General features: G+C 43.0%; 1 protein-coding gene across 4 annotated transcripts; it reads left to right on the top strand.

The window, feature by feature from the left end:
• Positions 1-8,379: 8,379 nt before the first annotated feature.
• MTX3 (metaxin 3) lies at positions 8,380-18,396 on the top strand. 4 transcript variants are annotated; one of them, XM_057363871.1, is made up of 9 exons: positions 8,380-8,490; positions 8,890-8,959; positions 10,421-10,497; positions 12,130-12,222; positions 13,282-13,464; positions 13,609-13,685; positions 14,516-14,673; positions 15,042-15,130; positions 16,496-18,396. In XM_057363871.1, exons 1-9 carry the CDS (start codon positions 8,410-8,412, stop codon positions 16,664-16,666), a joined length of 999 nt encoding a protein of 332 aa, XP_057219854.1. In that variant the 5' UTR covers positions 8,380-8,409; the 3' UTR covers positions 16,667-18,396. The 4 variants fall into 4 exon arrangements, with proteins under 4 accessions (XP_057219854.1, XP_057219851.1, XP_057219852.1 ...); XM_057363868.1 differs by having other exon boundaries at positions 8,393-8,490; positions 16,522-18,396; XM_057363869.1 differs by lacking the exon at positions 15,042-15,130 and having other exon boundaries at positions 8,393-8,490.
• Positions 18,397-22,605: the final 4,209 nt, after the last annotated feature.

Here is a 22,605-nt window from a genome sequence, read left to right as displayed (position 1 = left end):
AACCTCATTTCTTTATTACTCCCCCTAGAAAAGCAGACTTGAAAGCAACTGTATAGAATACGACTGCTGAAGCTGAAAGGCACAAACAGCTGTTTTCAAATCATGCAATGCGAGTGATGACTCTGACATGCCTTCATGCCTTTGAGCACAAGTGTGCATACCCACCAGGCTAAACTGAGCCTGCTCATGAGACAGACCAGGAATTCTCCACCTTCCTTCTGTGGTTTTTAGAAGAGAGCTGCTCACCTTCCTAGGAAAATACTAACAAGGGATGAGTTACATGGTGAGATGGTGGCAAACTACACTTTGAAATCTGCAAAACCATCAAGGCTAGCTCTTCAGATGAGAGCTAGAAGACATAATGGGAAGAGGCATGGAGGATTGAAATTGGAGAGGCATGGAGGATTGAAAACACAAGAGAGCATGGAACTCAAAATAAAACATCCCTTCTTTGCCTTTTCTGTTGCCATGTCACACCAGCTTTTTAAGACCATCCAAAGTTTTTCTCTGGTCATATCTAATCATAAGTGTAGACATAAACACTGTTCCACTGCTGCACAGCACTTTTCAAGGTAATTACTGACAGCTTAGACACCCGGAGCGAAACCCTAACCCCCACCACAACCATTTCCCATTGACCCCAAGAAGCTGAAAGTGTCGCTTATTGAGAATGTAGTTTTTCATTGGCCACTGCCCATACCAGTCAGAAATCTGTCTTGTTTTTTTAAGTAATAATAATAATATGCAACCTGTCATTACAGCAATTTCCTGAAATGTTTTTGCATCATAAATATCTTCAGCAAAGGCTTTTGCAAATGCAGCTGTATTGTTGTGATTAGCTGTCTTTTAGGTAAGTTTAAGTAATAATCAATCGAATTGTCAAACACCGTTTTGGAAGGCAATGGAGGGGTTAAAAATGCAGCGAAAACCACCAACAGCTTTAAGACTCCGTGGCAAGAAGTTACACTAACTCCTGCACTCGGCAGCCAAGCTGGCTCCAATCACAAGCTGCTACCGCCACACCACCACGATACCACTCACTCAACTCAAACTCTAAAATACAGCGGCTCCTGACTTACTGCGTGCATGATATTGCCACAGCAATGCTAGGTACAGAAGTACGTGTTTTCCAATACATTTTACTCTGTAGCACAGTTTTCCCGAAGAGTTTTCACGTCTTCGAAATTAACTTCTCATTTAGGAGACCTTGCAACCGAAAAAGGGTTTATTCGGATGCTCCACGCACTTTCCAGCACATCTACTAAAACACTTTTTGCAAGCTGCACGGGGGCGGCTGACAGAGCGGCTATACCGCGACCTCCTCCGGTCCCCATCGCCAGTCCGACGGGGCACAGCCGGCGGGGGGACGCCGGGGCAGCGCGGCGATGGAGCCGCTCCGCGGGCACGCTGTGCGCCCCGACGGGCAGCGGCGGCTCCCGCAGCCCGCACGGCTCTGGCTCCCCTGGCACCTGCAGGGGTGTTCCCGCTCGCTGCCAGGCAGGGCTCCCGATGGACGGCAGGGCAGGGGACACTGCAAGCCCAGAGCCTTCTCARTGGAAGGGGGAAAGGAAAGCGCGCTCCATCGGGGAGCACGGGGCCCTTACCTCGGGGTGCGGGCGCGGTGGCACGGCCCGGGCACAGCTGCAGGGCGAGCGGCAGCAGCAGCAGCGCGGCGCCGCGCTCGCACCCCATGGCGGCCGCGGGCCGGGCAGGGCGGCGAAGGACGGCCACGGCTCCACGCCGGGCCCCGCCGTTTAACGGGGGCGGCCCCGGGGCCGGGCACGGTGGGCGGCGGGCGGCGGGCCATTGGCCGGGGTTCCCGCCCGGAGGCGGGCGGGGGCTGCGGCGGGGGACGGCCGAGAGCTGGGGTGGACCGGGAGGGACCGCGCCGTCGGGACCCGGGCCGGGAACGGCTGGCACCGGTGCGCGTGGAGAACTTGGACACAGCCAGAGATCCTGGCGACGCCCCCCAAAATCAACACCTGTAGGGACCCTGGCTGGAGTCTGCCCTTTGAGGAGCCCGGAAAATTGAAATATGTTCATTGACTTTGAATTCATAGTATCACAGAATTGTTTCGGTAGGAAAAGTCCCTTAAGATCATGCAGTCCAACTGCTAATAAGCAGCTATTACCACTCACAAGAAGATTGTGAGTGAATTGGGTGTGCTTTTATTGCCAAGAATGAGTTCTGTAAGTTCAGTCCAGCACTGTTGCAAGCAGCCCTTCAGAAAACCACCAGCCTGGTGAGGGATGTAGAAGTGTCAGAAGCATGAAGATAATGCAGCTTGCTCACCCAGTCCCCCTAACTGCAGGATGTTTAGCTTCTAGGTTGGCACCATTTTACTCTAAAACTTCTTCCCTCCCTCTCTATGTTTAGCAAATGGTGACCACACATTTCTATGTGTCTTTTAACAATAATACAGCTGTCATCTTCACAAAGCCCCCTCACAAGTTTCTCTGCTTGCTCTTCAATCAGATGTTTAGTGTCAACTGTTAAAGTTTTACGTTATAAGAGCAGATTCTTTCTCATGCATATCCTAAGTCAAAACAAATAGGGATACTCTGGTGTGTACGCTTAGTTTCAGTAGGAATTTAAACACTCCACTTTTCCTAACTGAAGAGTGTCACTAAAATGGTCGTACAGATTGCAGACTGGGGCAAATTTGGTTTCTAGAAGACTCTGACTGGGAAAGTGAGGAACATATCATCTGCTCCTTTATTTCATTTAAAGAGCTCAGAAGCATAGAGAGTGCTCAAACTGACCAGGTGGAGATTATGGAAAAAGGCTGCTTGACTTAACAAACTCCCAAACTCAGTAAGTTAGCTAAAGCAGATTTTAAAAAACTCCTTTCAACTACAAGAATTTTAGGCATTGTGTATTCCCATTATCCTACTGTTTGTACTCTACTTGAGAAAATTCTAGCCTTTACACTCTTGATGTTGAGAAAGATCAGTAGAAAGGGAGCAAGTGAGAAACCCAAACACATGGTGGGCTTTGCACTCTGCGGCACAGCCCTCTTTGTCCTGTACCTCTGTGTGTGCACCAGCCCTGCTGATGAACCTCTGCCACATCAGAAACCCAGGAAGCCCTGCTTGGCCCTATCGCAGCTTGCTATCTACACTCAGTTGGAAAAGTTGGAGCTGTCTGATATTATTTACATCATAAAAAGTAGGGCAACAATAGAAGGGAAAGTTTATGTTAAGTGAGCAAAGTAGTGTTGATTAATGTTCAGTCACATCAGGCTTGGTGTGTACATCTAACAAGCGCCATAGAGAACAGCCCTTGGGGGGCTCATTGTGTGCGAGGCAAGACACAGCACGCTGCAGGGCGGGCGCTGCAAGTGCTGCGAAGGGGCTGCCTAAGCAGCTCTGTACTGCACAGAGCACAGCTCTGGGCTGCTCTCCAATGCAGGCCCAGTGAGATTTTCAAATACTTTCAGCTGGCCTTTATCCACATCCCCTCTAATTGTGTGTTCCCATTATGGCCCCACATGGCACATACCCTATAACACACACTTACTTCTTAGCTGACTTGTTAGCAGTGTTGACCTGCTCCTTAAGTTGCCTGTTTCTTCCTCTATGCATTGCCAAGCAGAAGGGTGGTCTGCCACACTCTCTGTGTCCCAGCACTGTGCCATTCCTCCTCACCACCCCATTGCTCTTCCATATATGCCTCCACACAACAAGAAACACCTCAGCTTCATTCCCCCATCCTTGCCAATACAGTGGAAGTGAGAGGGTGATGTGGTAGTGTCAATGGGCTGGCCAAGAGCTGTGCAGGGAAGTGAGAAAAACAGAGCATCATCAGGTGCAGAGTGCTGTGCAGCAGGGAAGAAGAGGGAGGCTAAAAGGGGTAGAGCAAGAGGCAAGGACATGGAACAAGCAAAAGAGGGACTTGAGTGCCACAGGTTCCTTAAAAGGAAGCCTTAGTTCAGAATTTATCCCCAGCCTAAAGGATAGAGACAATAAAGATGCTGCAGAGGCTAAGAAGATCTAGAGCAACACTGAACATGCTCCATGGTTTATTGAGAAACAGCCTTGACTCAACAAAGAGTGTTTTTTTGCAAACATATACTTAAGTCCATGACAGAAAAACACTTTGAAGGTCTGCAAAATCATTACAGTTCTGGACCAAAAAAAGGGGGAGAAAAGGATAGTAAAGATCTACTTTCACTTAAAGGGAACATCATCAGTAATTAACAGACATTTATTATGTACTTTGAGTTTACTGAGTTATATTTGAGTTTATCAAAACATATGAAAGGTTTTCTTGAAAGGTTTCCTTGAAAGATTTTTTTTATCTGACAAAAATATTTATTAAGTAATTATAGCCTGCCATTCCTCCCTTCTGATTTAACTACAAAGGAGTGTCTTGCACTGGTGCTGACCAACCTTACAGGAGGAGGATTTTGTTTGTAATATTATAAAATCCATTAGAGTTAGATTTGCAAGGGCCATATTCTGTTCTTGCTCTGTATCTGCTTATTCTTTTTGCCGCCTCACAAAGAATGCATGGAAGCAATGTTTGGCAAACAGACCATGCAGTATGTTACATTATGACAGAAGGGAACTAGTTCACAATGTATATAAACATAAGCTTAAGTCCATGTTTAGATGAATTCAGTACATGTAAAGGTCACTGAAACTTTTCCACTTTTCATTTCTGTGCTGAGTTTTATTGTTGGAATATGTTACAGTCTGAGGGGGACTTTGTGCTCAAGCACAAAGTAGAATGTTTATCTGCTGTCTGGAAGGGGCTATTTCTCTTCTAATCAACATTTTCCATAAAAGCAATGGAATACTAGAAACTGCCTTTTCACTCTTTGTATTTTCTGAAGTACAAACTCCAGCTGAATTTACTGGAGGTCAAATGAGAAACAAGAATCAAAATATGCTTAATGAGTTGTGTTTCCAAGAAAGTTTTATAGTGTTGGTCACATTTTGTAAAGAAGTCATAAACATGTGACTGTAATTTTTTATATAGAATTTGTAGGAAAACCTCAATCACTATAATATTTGACCTGATCGTGTAATTCAGCAAGATTTTGAGCATATAGAATACAGAAGAGCTGCAAACATTACAGATTTTGCTTTACAGAAGTATCTCTGACTTATTCAATTTCCAAATAATAGGGTAAGGGAAATAGAAAATAATCCCTGCTGCTTAATTCATCTTTCATGTTTTGTTCCTAATACGCATCAGGAGACTCCTGTTTTTATGGAATTATATGGATGATTAAAAATCAGGATTCATGGGCAATTAAGATATAGAAATTTTAATGCAAGTGAAATATTAGCTCTAAACCACATTCTTCCATATTTATGTCAACACTCCTGGTTTTGATGTTGCTTCATTTAAAAAAAAAAAAATTGTTGGTTTCAGGGGTTTCAAGTTTCAAAGACAGATTTCAAAAGAATTTTTGCTTTCCAAAACACAAATTGAAACTCCACTTTTCAAGTCAAGTCATATATCCATCTTCAATGCACCTGCTTACTTTTCATTTACACTGATAGGAATTCCACTTAGGCAACCAAGAGGAAGAAGTTCCTGACATGGGGGAGGAAAGGTAGAGATTTCCTCTTTTTCATCTTTTCTCCAGCCTCCACAACAAGACAGAGAAAAACTGGACCTGAAGGCAATGCAAAGCTTACTTCCCTATTTACCTCCAAGCCTTCTTTAGCCTGCCTTAAGAAAAGCTATATAATGTCTTCATAAAACAGTTACATTTTTCTTTTAAAAAGACCTCTGAGTTCATCGAGTCTAACCATCAATCCAGCACCATCACCACATTCACCAGTAAAACATGTTCTCAACATTTCCAGGAATGGTGCCTCCAATCACTTTCTTGGGCAGCCTGCTCCAATGCTCAACAACCCCTTCAGAGAAGAAATTTTTCATAATATCTAATCCCAGCCTTGCCTACTGCAACATGAGACCATTTCCTCTTGTTCTGTCACTTGTTACTTTGAAGAAGAGACAGAATGTCACCTGGCTATACCCTCCTTTCAGGTAGTTATAGAGAGTGATAAGGTCTCCCCTGAACCTCTTCCTGTTCTCCAGACTAAATAACCCCATCTCCCTCAGCTGCTCCTCACAGGACTCGTGCTCCAGACTCTTCTCCAGCTCCGTTGCCCTTCTCTGGATGTGCTCCAGCACCAGAATGACTCTCCTGAACTGAGGGGCCCAAAACTGAACACAGGGACCCAAAACTGAACACACAATCCCTGCCCTGCTCCTACTGGCCACAGGATGCTGATCCAGGCCAGGATGCCATTGGCCTTCTTGGCCACCTGGGCACACCCTGGCTCATGTTCAGCCGCTGTCACCAGCACCCCCAGGTCCTTTTCCTGTGGGCAGCTTTCCAGCCACTCTGCCCCAGCCTGTGGCACTGACTGGGGTTGTTGTGACCCCAGGGCAGGACCCGGCCCTGGTTCTTGTTGAACCTCACACCCTTGGCCTTGGCCCATGATCCAGCCTGGCCAGATCCCTCTGCAGAGCCTTCCTGCCCTCCAGCAGATCAGCTCCCACCCAGCTCGGTGTCACCCACAAACTGACTGAGGGTGCACTCGATCCCCTTGTCCAGGTCATTTATGAGGATACCAAACAGGATTGGTGTCAGTATTGAGCCCTGGGTAAAATACTCCTTAGAGAAATAGATCTTTGGGATCACAGGTGTTACGATCCACTGTTGTCTTTCAGAGCTTTGCATTTCAGTGAGGCAATCACATGGTGAGCACACCACAGTACCAGGACAAACTGAGTAGAATTTAGCTCGTGCCTTAGGGAGGAAATTACATTAAAAATGTCCTTAAGAAGATGTATCTTAAAAAAGTCTTTACAGGGAAAAATGTAATGTAGCCATTAAAAAAAAAAAATTCTTCTGTTAACGTTGCCAGTGGTATGTTTTTCTGAGGAAAAAATAGTGTGTTCTTCTACCATTCCTTATAAAATGGAGGAGAATTATCTCAGATCTGTGGCATATGTTTTTATCATGATACTTTCTTCCTCAAATTTCAGGTGAATCTGAAATTGTGGATATGGGAGAGGGAAATGAGAAGTGAAGCTTTGCCCTTACTCTCCCTCTCTCCTCTTTATGCAAAGAAGACCTGAGTAAGGGTGGTCAGTGCAGAGGTTTTTTTTAGCTAGTGTTGGGTATTTTTTCCTTTTGTGGGAAGGATGGAAACCTGACTTAGTGTTTAGACGTGCTGTGGCACGTCTGCACAAGCTCGGGAACAAACTGCTGACAACTTGATGCCTTTAAAAGTCTGCAGTTAAAACCACACTGAATGGGTTATCATTATAACCTGGGCAAAATTGGTAACATATGATCTGATCTTGTTTTTAGAGCCCAATTGCTGATGATGGCTCTTTCCAGTTATTGAGAGCCACAAATATTTTTTGCTCCCATGAAAAGTCACAATTCTGTGTGCAGCGTCAGGGCTGGAGGGTGAAGGTTCGGATGGTACCAAAAATGTTTCACGAGGACTACGGCTGGGGCATTTCCCCACAGGATCATGGCTACTAGCCATCCATGTACCTTCCCAAAAGGCTGATCCCCACCTGGACACAACCTGAAAGGATGCTGTTGCCAGGTAGGAGTCAGCCTCTTCTGCCAGGCAAGTAGCAACAGGACAAGAGGCCATAGTTCACAATTCAAGGATACTGAGGTGCTGGAGCAAGTCCAGGGAAGGGCAATGGAGTGGTGGAAATGTCTGGAGCACAAGTCCTGTGAGGAAGGCCTGAAGGAGCTGGGTTTGTTCAGCCTGAAGAAAAAGAGAAGGCTCAGGGGAGACTTCATAGTTTCCTACAATTACCTGAAAGGAGGCTGTAGCCAGGCGGGGGTCAGCCTTTTGGGAAGGGATGTGGATGGTATGAAGACATAGTCTTAAGCCGTGTCGGGGAGCTTTGGCTTGAACATTCGGAAGAACATCTTCACAAAAGGGGGGATTAGGAGCCACCAGCCCTGGAGGTATTTAACTGGACGTGCTACTTGGTGCCATAGTCTGGTCGACATGGTGCTCGATCACAGGCTGGACTCGATGATCTCCGAGGTATTTTCCAACCCAATACAGTGACACTCTCGACTCCTGCAGCCCCGAGCGCGGGCGGCGGTGCCCGTGAGCGGTGTCCGAGAGCAGCGCCCCAAAACCCTGCCTCTCCCAGCGGTGCCCGTGAGCGGTGCCCGAGAGCAGCGCCCCACAGTCGTGCTTCTCCCAGCGGTGCCCGTGAGCGGTGCCCGAGAGCAGCGCCCCACAGTCGTGCTTCTCCCAGCGGTGCCCCTCCCAGCGGTGCCCTCGCCCCGCCGCCCTCAGCGCCTCCTCCGCCCTCCCCGCGCGCGGCCGCGGGCGCTCGGGCGCCGCCGTGCGGAGGGAGCGGCGCTGCGCAGCCCGGCCCGCGCCGCGGACAAGATGGCGGCTCCCATGGAGCTGAGCTGCTGGGGAGGAGGCTGGGGGCTGCCGTCCCTGCACCCGGAGTCTCTCACCGTCATGGTAACGGGCGGCGGCTACCGCCCGGCCCGGGGAAGGAGGGAGGGAGCGGCGACATCCCGGGGCTTGCCTGCCGCCTGCACGGACGTCCTCGTGGCTCCTCCTTGCCCCGGGAGAGGCCGCGGGTGGAAGGCGCGGTGTTGGGCCCGCGGCGCGGCCCTGGCTCGTTCCCCAGGGGAGCCGCGGGCAGCGCTGCCGCCCTTCCCGGGGCCCCGGGGCCTCTGCCCTGCGTGCCCTGCAGTCGCATTAGGGCGGTGAAGCCTGACCGAAACCCTTCGTGCACCTGCTGGTGGTTGGTCCTCAGTGCACGAAGGTGTTTAAAACAACTTTTAAAGGTCCGTCTTAAGCTTTTCCTACACATTGTGACAGGTTTTCTCCCCTGCCCTCCAATCTTTATTGCAGGCTTACGCCAAATTTTCTGGTGCTCCCCTGACAGTGAATACTATAAATAAGTCGTGGAGAGCGCCGAAAGGTACCATCTTTGCAGCCTTTTTTGTTTTCATCAGAGCCATGTTATACATGCACGTTCTAGTAACTATGTTTGGATTTGGGTTTGTGTTCCTGAGTGCAGTCTGCCCCAGTTAAATTACATCACAGGAAAAAGTGTGATGAATTTGTGGGAATAAAATAATGGAAGGCATAAATAAAGTGCTTCAGAGGGCAGTTATTAAAATGTGTATGGGTGAAGAAGCAGACAGTTAACAAAGTAGTAATGCAAAGTACATAGCTGTTTCAGGCAGTCTGAACTGATCTTACAGTGAAAACAAATTTGTAAGCTTTTTGCATTTTGCATATTTATAAAGGTAGTAACTAGACTTGTGTGTTGAAGAACTCCTTAATTACTAGTAGCATAATGGGCTAGTACAGTTGGAAGAGGAATGTGAGCCTCAACAAGTATGGCTTATATCAGCTAGATGTTTAGTATTGTGCTGAATGAGAGGAGTTCACTGAGAGAAGGTGAAGGTAAGTGTCAGAGAGGACTTGTTTGTTTAGGATGCTTCTACTCATTGCTTGTTTGTTTGTTCAGCAATTACTGTCTTGGTGTATTTCAGAGATGTAAAATCACTGCAGGGTTAAAGTCCCGTGTCACTTAACCACCTTATCTGTTCAGGCAGTACTGTGTTCATTCAGAAGTTGAGCCTTTGGTTCTTGCTTTTCAATGTGTTATTTTCTGTTAGGTAAAAATACCACAAACTAGCTGGGTGGACTTGCTAGAATTTTGGTGGCTTTCCTTATAAAGAAAATACATAAAATCAACTAAAAGGCAGTCCAGATAGTAAGTGATGGTGGTAATTGATACTTTCATATGAATTAGCACTGTCCTTTTGGCTTCATTGTGACAGTTATATTGTGAATGTGCTGGAAGGTAGCCTCTGTTACAAAGACTTCGCACTCTGCAGGCTTTGATCCTGCAATCAAATAACTAAAGGCTGTCCAGTCAACTTCTAGAAGAGGGGAAATACTTAGTTCTTTGAGTAGTTCGTGGTTATGCAGTAGTTGTAGCGAGGCAAGAGAAAGAAGATGGTTAAAATGGATTTGGAGCGGAAGGACAGAGGAAGAACTGAAGAGGCTCAGAAGTTAATGAATTGAGAGGGCAGTTGGACTGAGTTGGAATTTTTGTCTTAAGATGAACATCTGAAATCCAGACAAGTAGCCTGGTTGTCAAAGGATTGGATATCTAGCAGAAAACTGGCTTCAGTCTGATTTGATATTGCCCTTTTTTATGTCTTCTTATTAGTGAGGGCCACAATAGACTAAGAGTATTTGTAATCTTGGAACTCCCCTGCTATGTAAAATTATATGCTTATGTTTACACGTCAGGAAAATCAGCATGCTGTTGAGAAAAGGAAAGTATATAAAGTGACTGATTACCTTCTAGTAAAGTTAGAACTCTTCCGTATGAATTATTGACTGAATTATTTATGCTTTCCAGGAGATATGCCAGTCCTGGTATCAGAAGACACTGTTATTTCTCAGCCAGCAAAAATACTAAACTTCTTAAGAAAGCAAGTAGGTGTCTTACAAAAGGATTTGTTTTCTTTGCCTTGCAGTGACTCTTGCATGTGTCCTTTAAACACTAGCAAGGGCTTCCAAAAACTTGGAATTTAGTTGAGACCCAGTATTTTTCTGTTTCTCATAATTGCATGAGAATTGCAAAATAGTGGATAAGAAATGGTTCTTTAAAAGTTTGATCATTAGTTATGGGAAAGATTTAAAAATAAGCATGAAAAATGTTTAATTGAAAAGGTTAAACAATCTGTCCTTAACTGAGCAGTCTTACTGATCACCTTTATAGTTAGTATATTTTTATATATCGCTCATAACTGTAACTGTTATATATATATAATTATAATGAAAGTAATTATAAAACTTTCAATGTCGTTATGACTTTGCAAACCTAGGACATCACAGTTTAGGTTAACAGCTTAAATGGGTCATTTCCCAGTGCTCTTATATTGAAAGATAAGTACAGCGTTGTTTTTAATCTATGTATTTTTTTCTATAGCTTGTAATGTAAAAATGTCTGCAGGCATTTCTTGATGCACACCAGGTTATTGCCTCTTGCTTGCTTTTTGTAGATCTCTTAATGTTTTGTTTACAAAGAATAAAGCTGTGCAATTTCTTCTTTGACGAAGTATGTAGATGTCTAATAAACCATGGCATCATCTTTTTATTCTTAAGATGGTCTTCTAGCCCACTATTCTACTTTTACATTAGCAATCCGGTTCCTGTCTGGTCAGATGGTCTGATGAATACCATATTAGTGAAGCTTTAAACCTTAGTAGGCAGAAAACCAGGATCTGAAAACTGCATCTGAGATGGAATTTGAGATAGGTGTTCTGAAATTCAGAAGTTTCAGATGCACTTGGATTTAATTTGAATTTGGTATTCATATGAATACCAAAGGTTCCATAATGTTGGAGGGGAAAATACCCTCTTTAAGTTGATGTATAGCCATTTATGCTTGCTTCTCAGATGTCCAAGTATGAGTGCTGGCCCTTTGTTTATAAATTAATGAAGCAAATCTACTCACTCCTCTTAAAATTTATCAGTTGTTATAATATGTCTTAAAAGAATCCAGTGTTAGAATTAAAAGTTCAGTCAGTAACTGCATTAATTTAGCTGTATATTTGGTTCCTTACATTGTTAGCATCCATTTTCTTAACTTTAGAATATTCCTTAAAAGCAAAATATGGAAATGCATGCCATTGTTTTTAAGCTTACACCTGCTGAAGTGTCAGATGCTTCAAAAATAACAGTAGAGAGTCACCAGAGGTTTGCTACATCCCTCAGTGTTGAAAAATTGCCTCTGTATCACTGGGCATTTGCTTGGAAGCAAATAGAAAAGAGACACAAGAGTTATTTTGGGAATAGGAGGGTCGAAAGCTCTAAGAATGGCAAAGTGGAAGAGGGAGATGCAGCAAGGTTTGACAGATTGGGCCTGAAGAAGGAAAATTTTAGTGAGTGCATGCTTTCTGTTCCAAAAATGGTTTGTATATTTATTGCCTTGATAATTGTTAAGTTTGAAGTAACTTTGCATTGCTGTTTTTTGAAAGTTCTGTGTAAGACTACTATTTTTGTTTTGTTTTGTTTTGTTTTGTTTTGTTTTGTTGGGTTTTTTTGTTTTTTCATAATTCGTAGAAGTACAATGCTGATTATGAGTTGTCTGCAAAACAAGGAGCTGATACACTGGCGTATATTGCACTACTTGAAGAGAAACTACTCCCTGCTCTGGTAAATATTGATAAATGCTTTGTAATGGTCCAAGTATCTGGAATTGAATGTTCTAAGAGGTGCCCAGTGTGAGAGACATTAAAATTCTCAGCCCCAGTCCTGGCTGGAACTTTGTAGATGCTTTGTTATTCTGCTTTTTGGAAATACTGCCTAACAGCTTTTGAAAAGGAAAGAGCTATGTGTTTATGGGGTGTCAAGTAATAGTAGTAGATTAATGAAAGACATTTTAAAAGTACACTTACAAGAATTTTTTCCTACAGATCTTTTTTTTTCTATTGGTTTTTGGGAATAGTATCCTGAAACCCCCTTATTGTGGCCATTTTTTGTTTCATTTGATTCTCCTGAAAAGCCTTGGATTAAAAACCTTGGTCTCTGATTGGAGACACACGACTGACACACAACACTCAACTTCAAAAAGCATTTTGAACTGTTGAGTTAAAACTTCTAAATAAATTAAAATGCCCATCATCAGTAGCTTAACTTTTCAGTTCTAAATAACACATTTGCCCTCATCGTTTCAGTGTAATTACAGTAGAGCTATAAAACCCACAGATACAGAATCTCTTGAATGACTTTGGCTTCAGTTTGTGCAGGAAAAAATATTCTGACCAGATGATACCATAAACTAGCCTCTTCAGCTGACCCTGGTTTCAAATTCATAATTTCATGATCTCTTTTATTTTAAGATTTATATAAAATTTAAAAATAAAATTCCAGAAAGTTCAAACCTGTTGCTGTATGTCTGCAACTTTCTTTGTAATCTATTTTGAATATAAACTGTGTGTGCACATACATAGTACATACATTATTTTGTGCAGATGCATATAGATCTCTCTAATATCTTTGGTGGTTTTCTTTATTTGGAAGGTAGCTATTGCCTTACTTATATACTCCTGCACTTAGGGGAGTGGTATAGTCCTTTACAGAGCCTGATTGCCTTGAATTATAGTAATTCCTGGTTCTTCTGCTCTTCTGACTGAGATCTTGCACATCAGGTTTCACGGGATACCTACTTAGGTCATTCAGATTTCACTTGTATTTTCCCTCGTGTTGATATAGCTGCACACTTTCTGGATTGAGGCTGAAAATTACTGCAGTGTGACAAAGCCATGGTTTGCCTCGAGGATTGCCTTCCCACTGAGTTTGTATGTGCCTGGAAAGATGTCCAGGGAAGCGCTGAACAGAATCTTGCTGACCAAGGGAGGGCCTCCACTCTACAGTCTCACTGAAGTGGAAGCACAGGTAAGTGTTGTGCAGTAAGGAGTTCATAAGTTTCTGTCAAAGAGGAGAACTGAAACAGTCTAGCACACTGTCAAATGACGAATGGTGCTGTGCATACCAGCCTTGCTACACTTGGGGCTCTTAAACAGTCTTGTGTCTCATCAGATATACAGGGATGCCAAGGAGTGCCTAAATCTCCTGTCGAAGAGATTGGGAACATCTCAGTTTTTCTTTGGAGATACGTGAGTGTGATTTTTTTTTCTTTTGAATTTTTTGGTGAATGGCTAATAAAAAAGGTACCACACAACTCTGTGAACACTGGAATTTCTTTTTTTTTTTTTGCCTGTCAGAAAATCAAAAGTGCTTTCCAGTAGTTTTATGTCTCATATTCTATTTTCAAATAAATCTGAATGAGCAAACAGTACAAACAAGATCTCTGGACTGAGTCAGTGTGGTGTCTCCCTTATCCTGCTTTTTTCCACAGAGAGGGAAATGCTAAAAAAATGGGTGGTGGGGGGGGGAGTGTGCACTGGAGAACACTTTTCTAGCCACTGAATGTCACCTCATGGCTTTGTATGGCAAAAAAAATGCTTTAGGCTCAGGTGTTATTACTGCCCTCATGGGAGGAGTATGTAGGTTCAGGAAACTTATTCCTGTGGTAGGTGCACAGAGCACACCGACAACATACTGAAATGCACGGTCCCTTCCTTTAGTGGTTGAACTAGACCACTCCATGAGAGAGGATCCTCATCCCCTAGCCATACAGCAAGATTTTCGTGGTGTCAGGTGTTTTAGAATGGCTTATCAGTGTAGGGGACAGCATGACTATGTTACTATGTTTTAATGCTGACATTACTGTTTCAGCTTTCCAGCATGTCCCTAGTTAAGAGATGCTGAAAGGAGTGGATAGCTGGTACAAAGCATTTACCTGGTTGATAGGCAAAGGTGAATGACCAAAGAGCTGATTATATTCTATTCTGAGTTGTGTTTGTTATACACAAAAAACTAGGTTGTAGAAGTCTTAAATGTCTTACCTCAAGTCCCTTCAGTGTTCTTGTGTCACTCTTTTTAGGCCTACCACCTTGGATGCCTTCGTCTTTGGTTTCCTTGCACCAATTTATAAAGTGTGCTTTCCCAGGGTGCAATTGCAAGAGCATTTGAAACAGCTTCCCAATCTGTGTCGATTTTGTGATGATATTTTGACTTGCTACTTCAGGTTAACTGTCTCCGGTAAGTTTTGTTTCTTTTATCCTTTTCGACTTCTACACTCCTGTTAGGATTAGTACTCCAGATTCCATTTGTGAACCAAAGCAGATTAGATTTTGTGTAGTTTATGCTAGAGTTTCTGTGGGGAAAGGAAGAAACTTCTGAAGTTGGGCGGAAAGGATTAAAAGTTACAAGCAATACTCAGATTCTGTCAAGCATTGGCAAAGTCTTATGGCACACACTTAGTACTCCTGATTTTCTCACATGGAATGGCTTTTCCACTTAAACTCTTTTTGCATAAAAGTACTGTATGAACTCTGTTTCCAATGTGGGTTTACTTTTTAAGAATTTAAAAGCTTTTCACTCTCCATCTTTGTACCTTCACTCTCCAGGCCATTCTCCAGCTGGACAGGATACAGCAGATGCTAATCTGCAGAAACTCACACAGCTTGTAAATAAGGAATCCAACTTGATTGAAAAGGTTACTTTTGCTTCAGTCTCTTTAATTTTACTGCTTTGTTTTGGTTGCTTGTTCACAGATAACCCTTGCATGGCAATTGCGACCGTACATTGGATTTTATTTTAATTAATTCTTTCCTAGTGAGTTGCGTTGTGTAGAGAGGTGACAAGAATATTACGTCATTTGGAAGGAGGAATTAATGAAGCCTTGTACTTAAGAAAGTATTCTTAATACAACCAAAAGAACATTGCCTTGCAGGTGTGCACACCAGTAAAGGAGTGGTATCTTTCTGCAAATGTACCTTTAGCAAAGGAGGAGGCAAATGTATCAGTCAAACCTCAGAAATGGTCCTGCAATTAAGACTGATCACCAGCTTTCCTTGCTCGCAGCTGCATGCTGTCCTAACTATCTGGCAGTTACTCTTCTGCTTGTTCTACATCTAGCTGTTTTTCTTATGTTCTTTGTTTCTAAGGCTGTCACTCAGCACCTGTCAAAAGCTGTACAACTTACCTGAAAAATACTTCTGAATAATTAGCCTTTCCATGCAGACAGAAAACTTTAACTAAAAGGGTAGAAGGCATTTCTTCCTGAAAAAGAACAGTGTGTGAAATAGATCATTAACTGTGATCAGCTCCTGTGGCATTAGGCATTGATGCTTTTTCTGGCATTTAAGTGTAGCTGTGGAAGTTTTAAACAATGCATTACATAGACATTTGTCACGCATGATTGAGGAAAAACCAATCCTGCCTTGAGGAAATGGGGTAGACTGGACAGCCTCTGCAGAACTCTCCTGTGCTGTCTTTTATTCTGTACTAACTAAACTTTTTGAGACCACATGACACATAAGGCATTAGATTGATTTCCTATGAAAATATAAATGTTTCTATTCAGAGATTAATTTTAACCTGTCTTTGAAAAGGTCTTAATTTCTTTGTTAAGTACTTTTTGAAATCTGTGACTATTACAAATTCACTCAGTATCTCCAGAACATTTCTGATGTGAAAAGATTTATTCTTGCCTGGTGCTGAATATACAGAAGCATCCTTTGATGTTAGCAGTTTGGTTGTTGATCAGTCTTGTGGCAGCATTTGGCTATTGTACGATATTTGTACAATAGAAAAGGTGTATTCTTAGAAATGGTGTTGCTTCCTTCAGTAATCTTGACAAAATGACTTGAGCAGAAGCACACCCACTTTACCTGTGCTTGATGCACCATATATAAGGGAATGAATGACAGCCCCAACACAAATATATACCAGGAGAGGAAAGAAACCAAAGTACCAGTTGTGCCTGGTCCTAACAGTGAAAATACCCCAACTCAGCATTAATGATGGCAGCCCTGACAAATAAGACTAATTGTATAACCTGTATTCTACTGTTTGCCAGATCCAGCTCTCATTGTTTCTCTGCAGATGGACGACAACCTTCGTAGGAGTCCTCAGCATCCCCCTCGTAAGCTCACAACGCTCAAGCTTGCTGCAGGTGGAGAAGAAAGCAGTCCAACGAGTCGTTTGTCACCTTGACACCTCTTGTTGCCCATACACATGTATTTTGTAACTCAGCTGAGTGCCACAGTATTTTTTTTTTCACATGAATGTTTGGCAAGGCAAGAATCTGCTGATGGGTACAAGTAGAGAAGAAATAAAGCTTTACAATTTTCTATCTACCTGTTTCAAGAAGTTGCATAGTTCAGGCTGGCCACACACTAAGCTGAAGCTAATCTAAACTAAACAAAGCTTATTACTGCAGACATTAACATGATTTTGTACAGCACATTTTTGCCTTTAACCACCTAGCAGAAATGTTTACCAAAAGTTAAAAATCTGCTTATGGAATGTTCACTGTTACTTTAATTTGTGAGTTTTGATTTTACTATTATCATGTTACTGTATGTGAGTGGGTGTACTCCTTGTCTGAAAAGGACAAAGTCCAGTTGCAGAATCTGAAAAGACAAAACGTTGCCATTCATGGCAGCTGAGAAATGAAAAGAAATGACAGGAAGGTAACTATTTTTATTGTGCTTTAATGAACTTGGGGTTTGTGTTTTATAGTTGTTTGTATCTTCGAAAATTTGTCATGTTGTACTTCGAAGGGGATTATTGAAAAGCATGTGTGCTATGGGGATTAAAATGATGCACAATGCTAACATTTTACAGTACCTCGTATTAGTCCATTGTCAAACAGGCTTAACCTGTGCACAGCAAAATACCACATGCTGCAAAGCTGTTAAGTCAGAATCACAGAAGACTGGTAGTGGATGGAGAAGTTTGATTAGTTGCTGTCAAGACAAGAAACCTGACTAGCAAACACATTATCTATGGATTGAAAGAGATTGGTTAGGGCTTTGTAAGAAGGCTGATGTAGGCTTTTAAATTCGTCACAAATGCCTCTTAATTAGTTTTGTCTTATTTTTTTAGCAAGCGCTACAGTTCATCCAAAAATTAAATTAAACTGTCCCAAGTTTTGTTGTATGATGGTCTATGTAGTTCAGAGTTCTTTGCTCTCTGTGCAGATTGTGGTATATTGCAAGGCATATTTCTTTTGTTCAATTATGTTTTCTGTTTAATAGCAGCCTTGCCAGTTCTAGAGACCCAAGCACTTTGGTTCCAAGAGCCATGCTCTAATTTGTTACTGGCAGAGTACTGGCAAATGCTTCATGGGTAGGTGTAAAGGGAATTAGTCAAGGAGATTGGCCAAAATGGCAGTGCTTGGGATACAGAATCCTGATGGTTGTATGTGTGGGTTAACTGTTTTGGGTTTTTTTTTTTTTTTTTTTTTTTTCTGGCCCAATCGAAATGGTCTTTCAGCTTTCCTTTGGCTACTAGTCATGTCTGAGATAAACAGATAAATTATTTCCTATTTGTAAATGCAAGACAGTAGATTGTGTACATATTATACCTTTGGACTTGATATGCAAGGAATGTAATATCTTTAACATTTCTTAATTGAAATGTTGGGTTTCTAATGAGCACTTTAAAATACTGTTTAAGCTTCATGCTCTTACTAGAGTATTTGTTACAGTGATTTGAAATTAGTTTAGCTCATATTCATGATAAGTGTGTAAACTGACAGTCCATTACATGCAGAAATAATTCACAAGTTTAAAATTTTTACTGCCTGTATCTTGACAAGATTTACGTGAGATTGAGTCACATAGCTTTCCAGCGTTTAACAAACATGTTTATGGAGAATATGCCTTAGTTTGTTGCTTTTGTGAATATATACAGTCAATCTATAAAATCTCTTTGTAAAAAGGATTGTGCCAAGATTAAAATTTTGGATTTTTAGTGGAATTTTGGTAGAGTTTTTTTGTGTAATTTACGTTGAGTTTTTTGCCAGTTTTTCTTTTTTTCATGTAAAAAGGTTTATCTTGTCCATGAACACCCCCCGCTCCGCGTGCTACAAGAAATTGAAGCAACTTAGCATATCCATTGGTTCAGATTTAAAATTTTTATCACATCCCTTCAGCACCATTTCTTTCTTTCAACACAGTAGCTTTTGGGAAGGGGTGAATTGGGAGGCACACATTTGCTGATATTACTAAATGTGAACCCTGGGCTGTGTGATATCAAAATTTTGGCTAATCACTGCTCAAGGAATTTCATTCACGGGGTGGCAGAGGACAACAGGGCTAAATATCGCAGCAAACATTGCATGCAGTCATGCACACTATTGCAGACAATCAGTGAGGTTGCACAGCTGTGCACTTCCTTGTTTCACTTTGTACCCAAGGTGAATTCAAACCCAGACTCCTTGACGCAGGCCGTGTCTTCCTGGGCCTGATAACTCGGGTTTGTTTGCTCATTACTGGCCTTTTTTGTGTGCCTGAGTTCTGAATCTGGGAGGTGAATGCTGTCCTGGGTGGGGTCAATTCGAGTAATTCTGCATCTGAAGTAGTCAAAGCTGCTTCTCTGGCTAGGACAGGAAGATGGGATCGAGGTGCGATTCTTCTTAGAGCAGATACCTAAGAATTGAGTCTTGCCATGTGCTGTGTCTGCTGTGTGCAAAGGAAGCCCTGGCTGCCTAACTGCTGTAACATGAAAACCTGCTGTGGTGATTGGCTTTTCCTCCACTGCCTGAGCTAGTGGGTGGTCTGAAACAAGGGCTCGGTCTGAAACTAGGCAGCAGTGGTGTGGCCTTGGAACCGAGCTTTGCTTCCTGTGCCGAGCACTGCCTGTTGCAGCTCTGCAGTCTCCAAATACTTCATGTTCACATGTTCACTTTCGGCTTCTGGTGCAAATGCCTACAACACGCCAAGTGGCTTTCCAGGGTCTTGCAACTACCAGGGCAGCTGATGACCCTCATTCTTCTTGGCTCCCAGCCCCGGAAAGATGGTGCCCAGGAACATACATTACCTTGAAAGTAACTCATCCAGCTGCCCTGGAAGTGAAGTAGACCAGTTTGGCAGGTTGCAAATTTAATGCCCCTATTCCCTGGCAATCTTCTGGTGAAAACTATGTGTAGATATCCTTAGGGCTATTTTGTATTTCTGTGTCAGCTGGTTGTAGGAATATATCTATTCCAGAAGAAATAAGATGGAAAAAAGTTACAAATAATTGATACAAATATGTTCTATTTAACATTTCCAAGACTCCTTTTAAAATGTCTGCCCCTCTCTTTCTCATCCTCCTCTCTCCTGCCTCCCCTCTCCATTCTGAAGATACTGTTATATTAGGCTATTATATATACTTACACATTCGTGATGTCACATCACTTTTGCTAATGTAGCATAGCATTCCATTAAGAAAAAAAACACCCTATTTGATTCCTGGTTAAAATGGTTTGCAGAATCCCTTTAGTAGGTTTCTTTTGCTCAGTATGATTCTTGGCATTGCAGCAGGAACCATTCATAGTGCCTTTTTTTTTTCCATGCAGAAAGGCAGAGCACCTTTATATGTTAGCTTGACAAACTATGCTGTAGCTCAAAAATCTGGATGGCCTTTGCTGTTGGCAGCAGGCTGTCCTGAATCGTTGATCACAGGCACGTTTCTTGGTGAGAAGCTATTCTCCGTGCCCAGCCACTTGCCAGGCATATGGCGCTTGATGTTGGGCCTGGAGGCCTCTCAGCAGAGCTGCTGTTCTGCATCTGTGTGAGACCCAGCCATGCCAGGATAATGGCCATGTGGGGCTTAATGCTCCAGTCATGCCTTGTATCCTGGTCTGAGCAGCAGGGCAGAGGCCCCACTCTCTGGTCTCCTCACACAATGGAGGCCTGCCCAGCAGTGGTAAGGGCCAGGGGCAGCCTGGTCTGGGCTGAGTTCTGTATCAGAGGTAGCTTCCAGGATGGCATGTGAGTTTTTTACACCATCTCAGGGATATGTTAAAGCAAAGAAGGGGAGAACTAAGTTCAGGGTTCCCTGTACTTTGCTGTTCCCATGGTTTGCTATATGTGCCTAGAGCAAAGGTCCCAGGAACAGATCCCTAAAGAAATCAGATCAGGTCAGAATAAGAATCTGGGAAAGAGAAGGAAAGAATAGGTGATTAAGGAAGAGGCGTCGGGGGCATGATGTCAATGACTTGTCAGAGGTTTGTCATGGTAGTTGGGGCTGAAAAACTCTGCTTCATGAGCTACAACATACTGCTCTTGTGGGCAAAATGTGGGTTGAATCCAATGGCTCCCTGCAAGTTTGATTAAAAAAAAAATATTATTTGTAATGTGCGAGGTCAGTCTGCCTCAGTGCAAAACCAAGCAAACAAAGTTTGCTGTGTTTCATTAAAAGTGATGCCACTGTACTTCCAGAGTAAATCAGCTCGTGACACAAAGATGTTCCTCAATGTTGTTTACCTCCCTTTTGCTCCTTTTCTCATTAAAATCACATAGGTTTTATTCATCATGAATGTCAATGTTCCAAATTTTTATAATGTTCAAGTGTTGCACATGGGTTCTGTTGGTGATTTACTGATATCAAAATACAGAATGTAGTCCTTCATTAAAGCCCTTCAGTGCATAGAAATTATAGGCCTTGAGTATTAAGCAGCTCATTAAGTAGGAGCAGTCTTTGTGTAAACATTCAGTGCTCAACTCAAATTTGCCAAGCCATTTTGACAAGGGCAGCTAGGCAGCCTGCCAGCTCACACAGACACATCATGGTTTTTGTTTTCAAGAACAGAGAGGTGAGAGAGGCAGGGCACACACAAGCAAGTGGAAGTCTCTGCAAAGCTCTGGCTTACCCAAAGCAACCTTCAGGTGATGGAGATGGAGTCTGTCTATGGTTGTATTGTCATTTGCTGCGATAAAAAGAAACATACACTGAACATATACTGGTCTGTGTATGTTCAGTCCAGATTTTCACAGTGAGTTTTGCTTTTAGTCGTGACCACTAATGACAGACATCTATAAAAATCCCCCCAGTATTATGTTACAGTGCTCAGCAGCAGCTGAGAGGAGAAGAGCGGCAGCATCTCCGTGGCCAGTGACACGTGTCCTGCTGAAACTTGCTGTTGGAAAAAACTGATTTTTTACACCTACATGTTCTACAAAGAAATGTAGTGATCTGGACAGGAAGGATTGCTCATACCCAGAAATTTGGAAAGGAGGGAAGGAACTGGTGGATACCGAACAGGCACAAGTTCTCCTGGAATAGCTGATACTCTGTGATTCTGTGGGAAAGGGATTTCAGCTCTCTGCTCTGAATTAGGGAAAGTGAGAACTCATTTTGGCTGCTCCACAGCTCTTGGCAAGTATCTGAGCCAGTGGATTAGTAGCTTCTCTGCAGTGGGCAGAAGTACCTTATTTTTCACAAAAATCCCTGAAAGGTCCTGTTTCCTTGGTGCAGGATATGAAAAGCACAGAAATCCCCCTGACTTCCATGGGGTAAGAAAGCAGTTTCCCATCTGTTCTGTTTGCTTCCTTAGCAGCACACAAGGATTATTCTGTTTATCTGGTGTCCTTATTTTAGCTGAGCCAGGTAGCTGTCTTAACAGAGGGAAGACAAAGTGTTGAAATGGTGTTGGCAATCGGTGGCACCCAGGAAACATAGCAACGGAGTGACATGCTCAAAACGACTGAAGCAGGCAGAATACTTACCTTTTTTTCCCCAAGGAATGTTTTATGGGAGGCACCATGTCTGCTAGATACCACCTCCCTCAAAGGGCAGTCATGACAGCAATCCCCAAGGGCTCTGTGCTGCTTGCAGCGCTGATTCAGTAGACATCAATCACCACCAGGACTCCAAAGAGAGCTAGGACAGCTGAAATGGCATTCCCCCTGTGAAAGACAGTGGGTATTACCCATATTTCTCCTGAATTACTAACTCAGCTTTCTCTTGGGTCAACCTCAGGTCACACTTAGGTATACTTCTTTCAGTTTGGTGTAGAAGGCTCCTGACTTATGTTGGTGTTTCTTGACACTGGCCTTGTGCCAGTTTGCTCTCCTGCATTCCCTCCAGACAGAGGAAAACTGAACCTTAAGTTTCCAGCTGCCCATAGAATTGTTCATTGTGTTTAGTTTGGGAAGTTCCAACACATGTTATGATGTTGCCATCCCTGTTTTTACA

This window comes from Malurus melanocephalus, unplaced genomic scaffold (genome assembly GCF_030028575.1).
Source record: "Malurus melanocephalus ecotype Western Australia unplaced genomic scaffold, MMel_1.1 scaffold_31, whole genome shotgun sequence".
NCBI classification, from domain to species: Eukaryota; Metazoa; Chordata; class Aves; order Passeriformes; family Maluridae; genus Malurus; species Malurus melanocephalus.
The sequence above is the reverse complement of the archived record's forward strand: the minus strand, read 5'-3'. Positions and strand labels throughout refer to the sequence as shown.

Bases quoted from the DNA above. Each gene is read 5' to 3' on its own strand.
- MTX3 (XM_057363871.1), top strand. From the start codon at position 8,410: ATGGCGGCTCCCATGGAGCTGAGCTGCTGGGGAGGAGGCTGGGGGCTG. The intron at 13,686-14,515 runs GTGAGTGTGATT...CACTCTTTTTAG, and splicing joins CAGTTTTTCTTTGGAGATAC to GCCTACCACCTTGGATGCCT. The intron at 15,131-16,495 runs GTTACTTTTGCT...ACTGTTTGCCAG, and splicing joins AATCCAACTTGATTGAAAAG to ATCCAGCTCTCATTGTTTCT.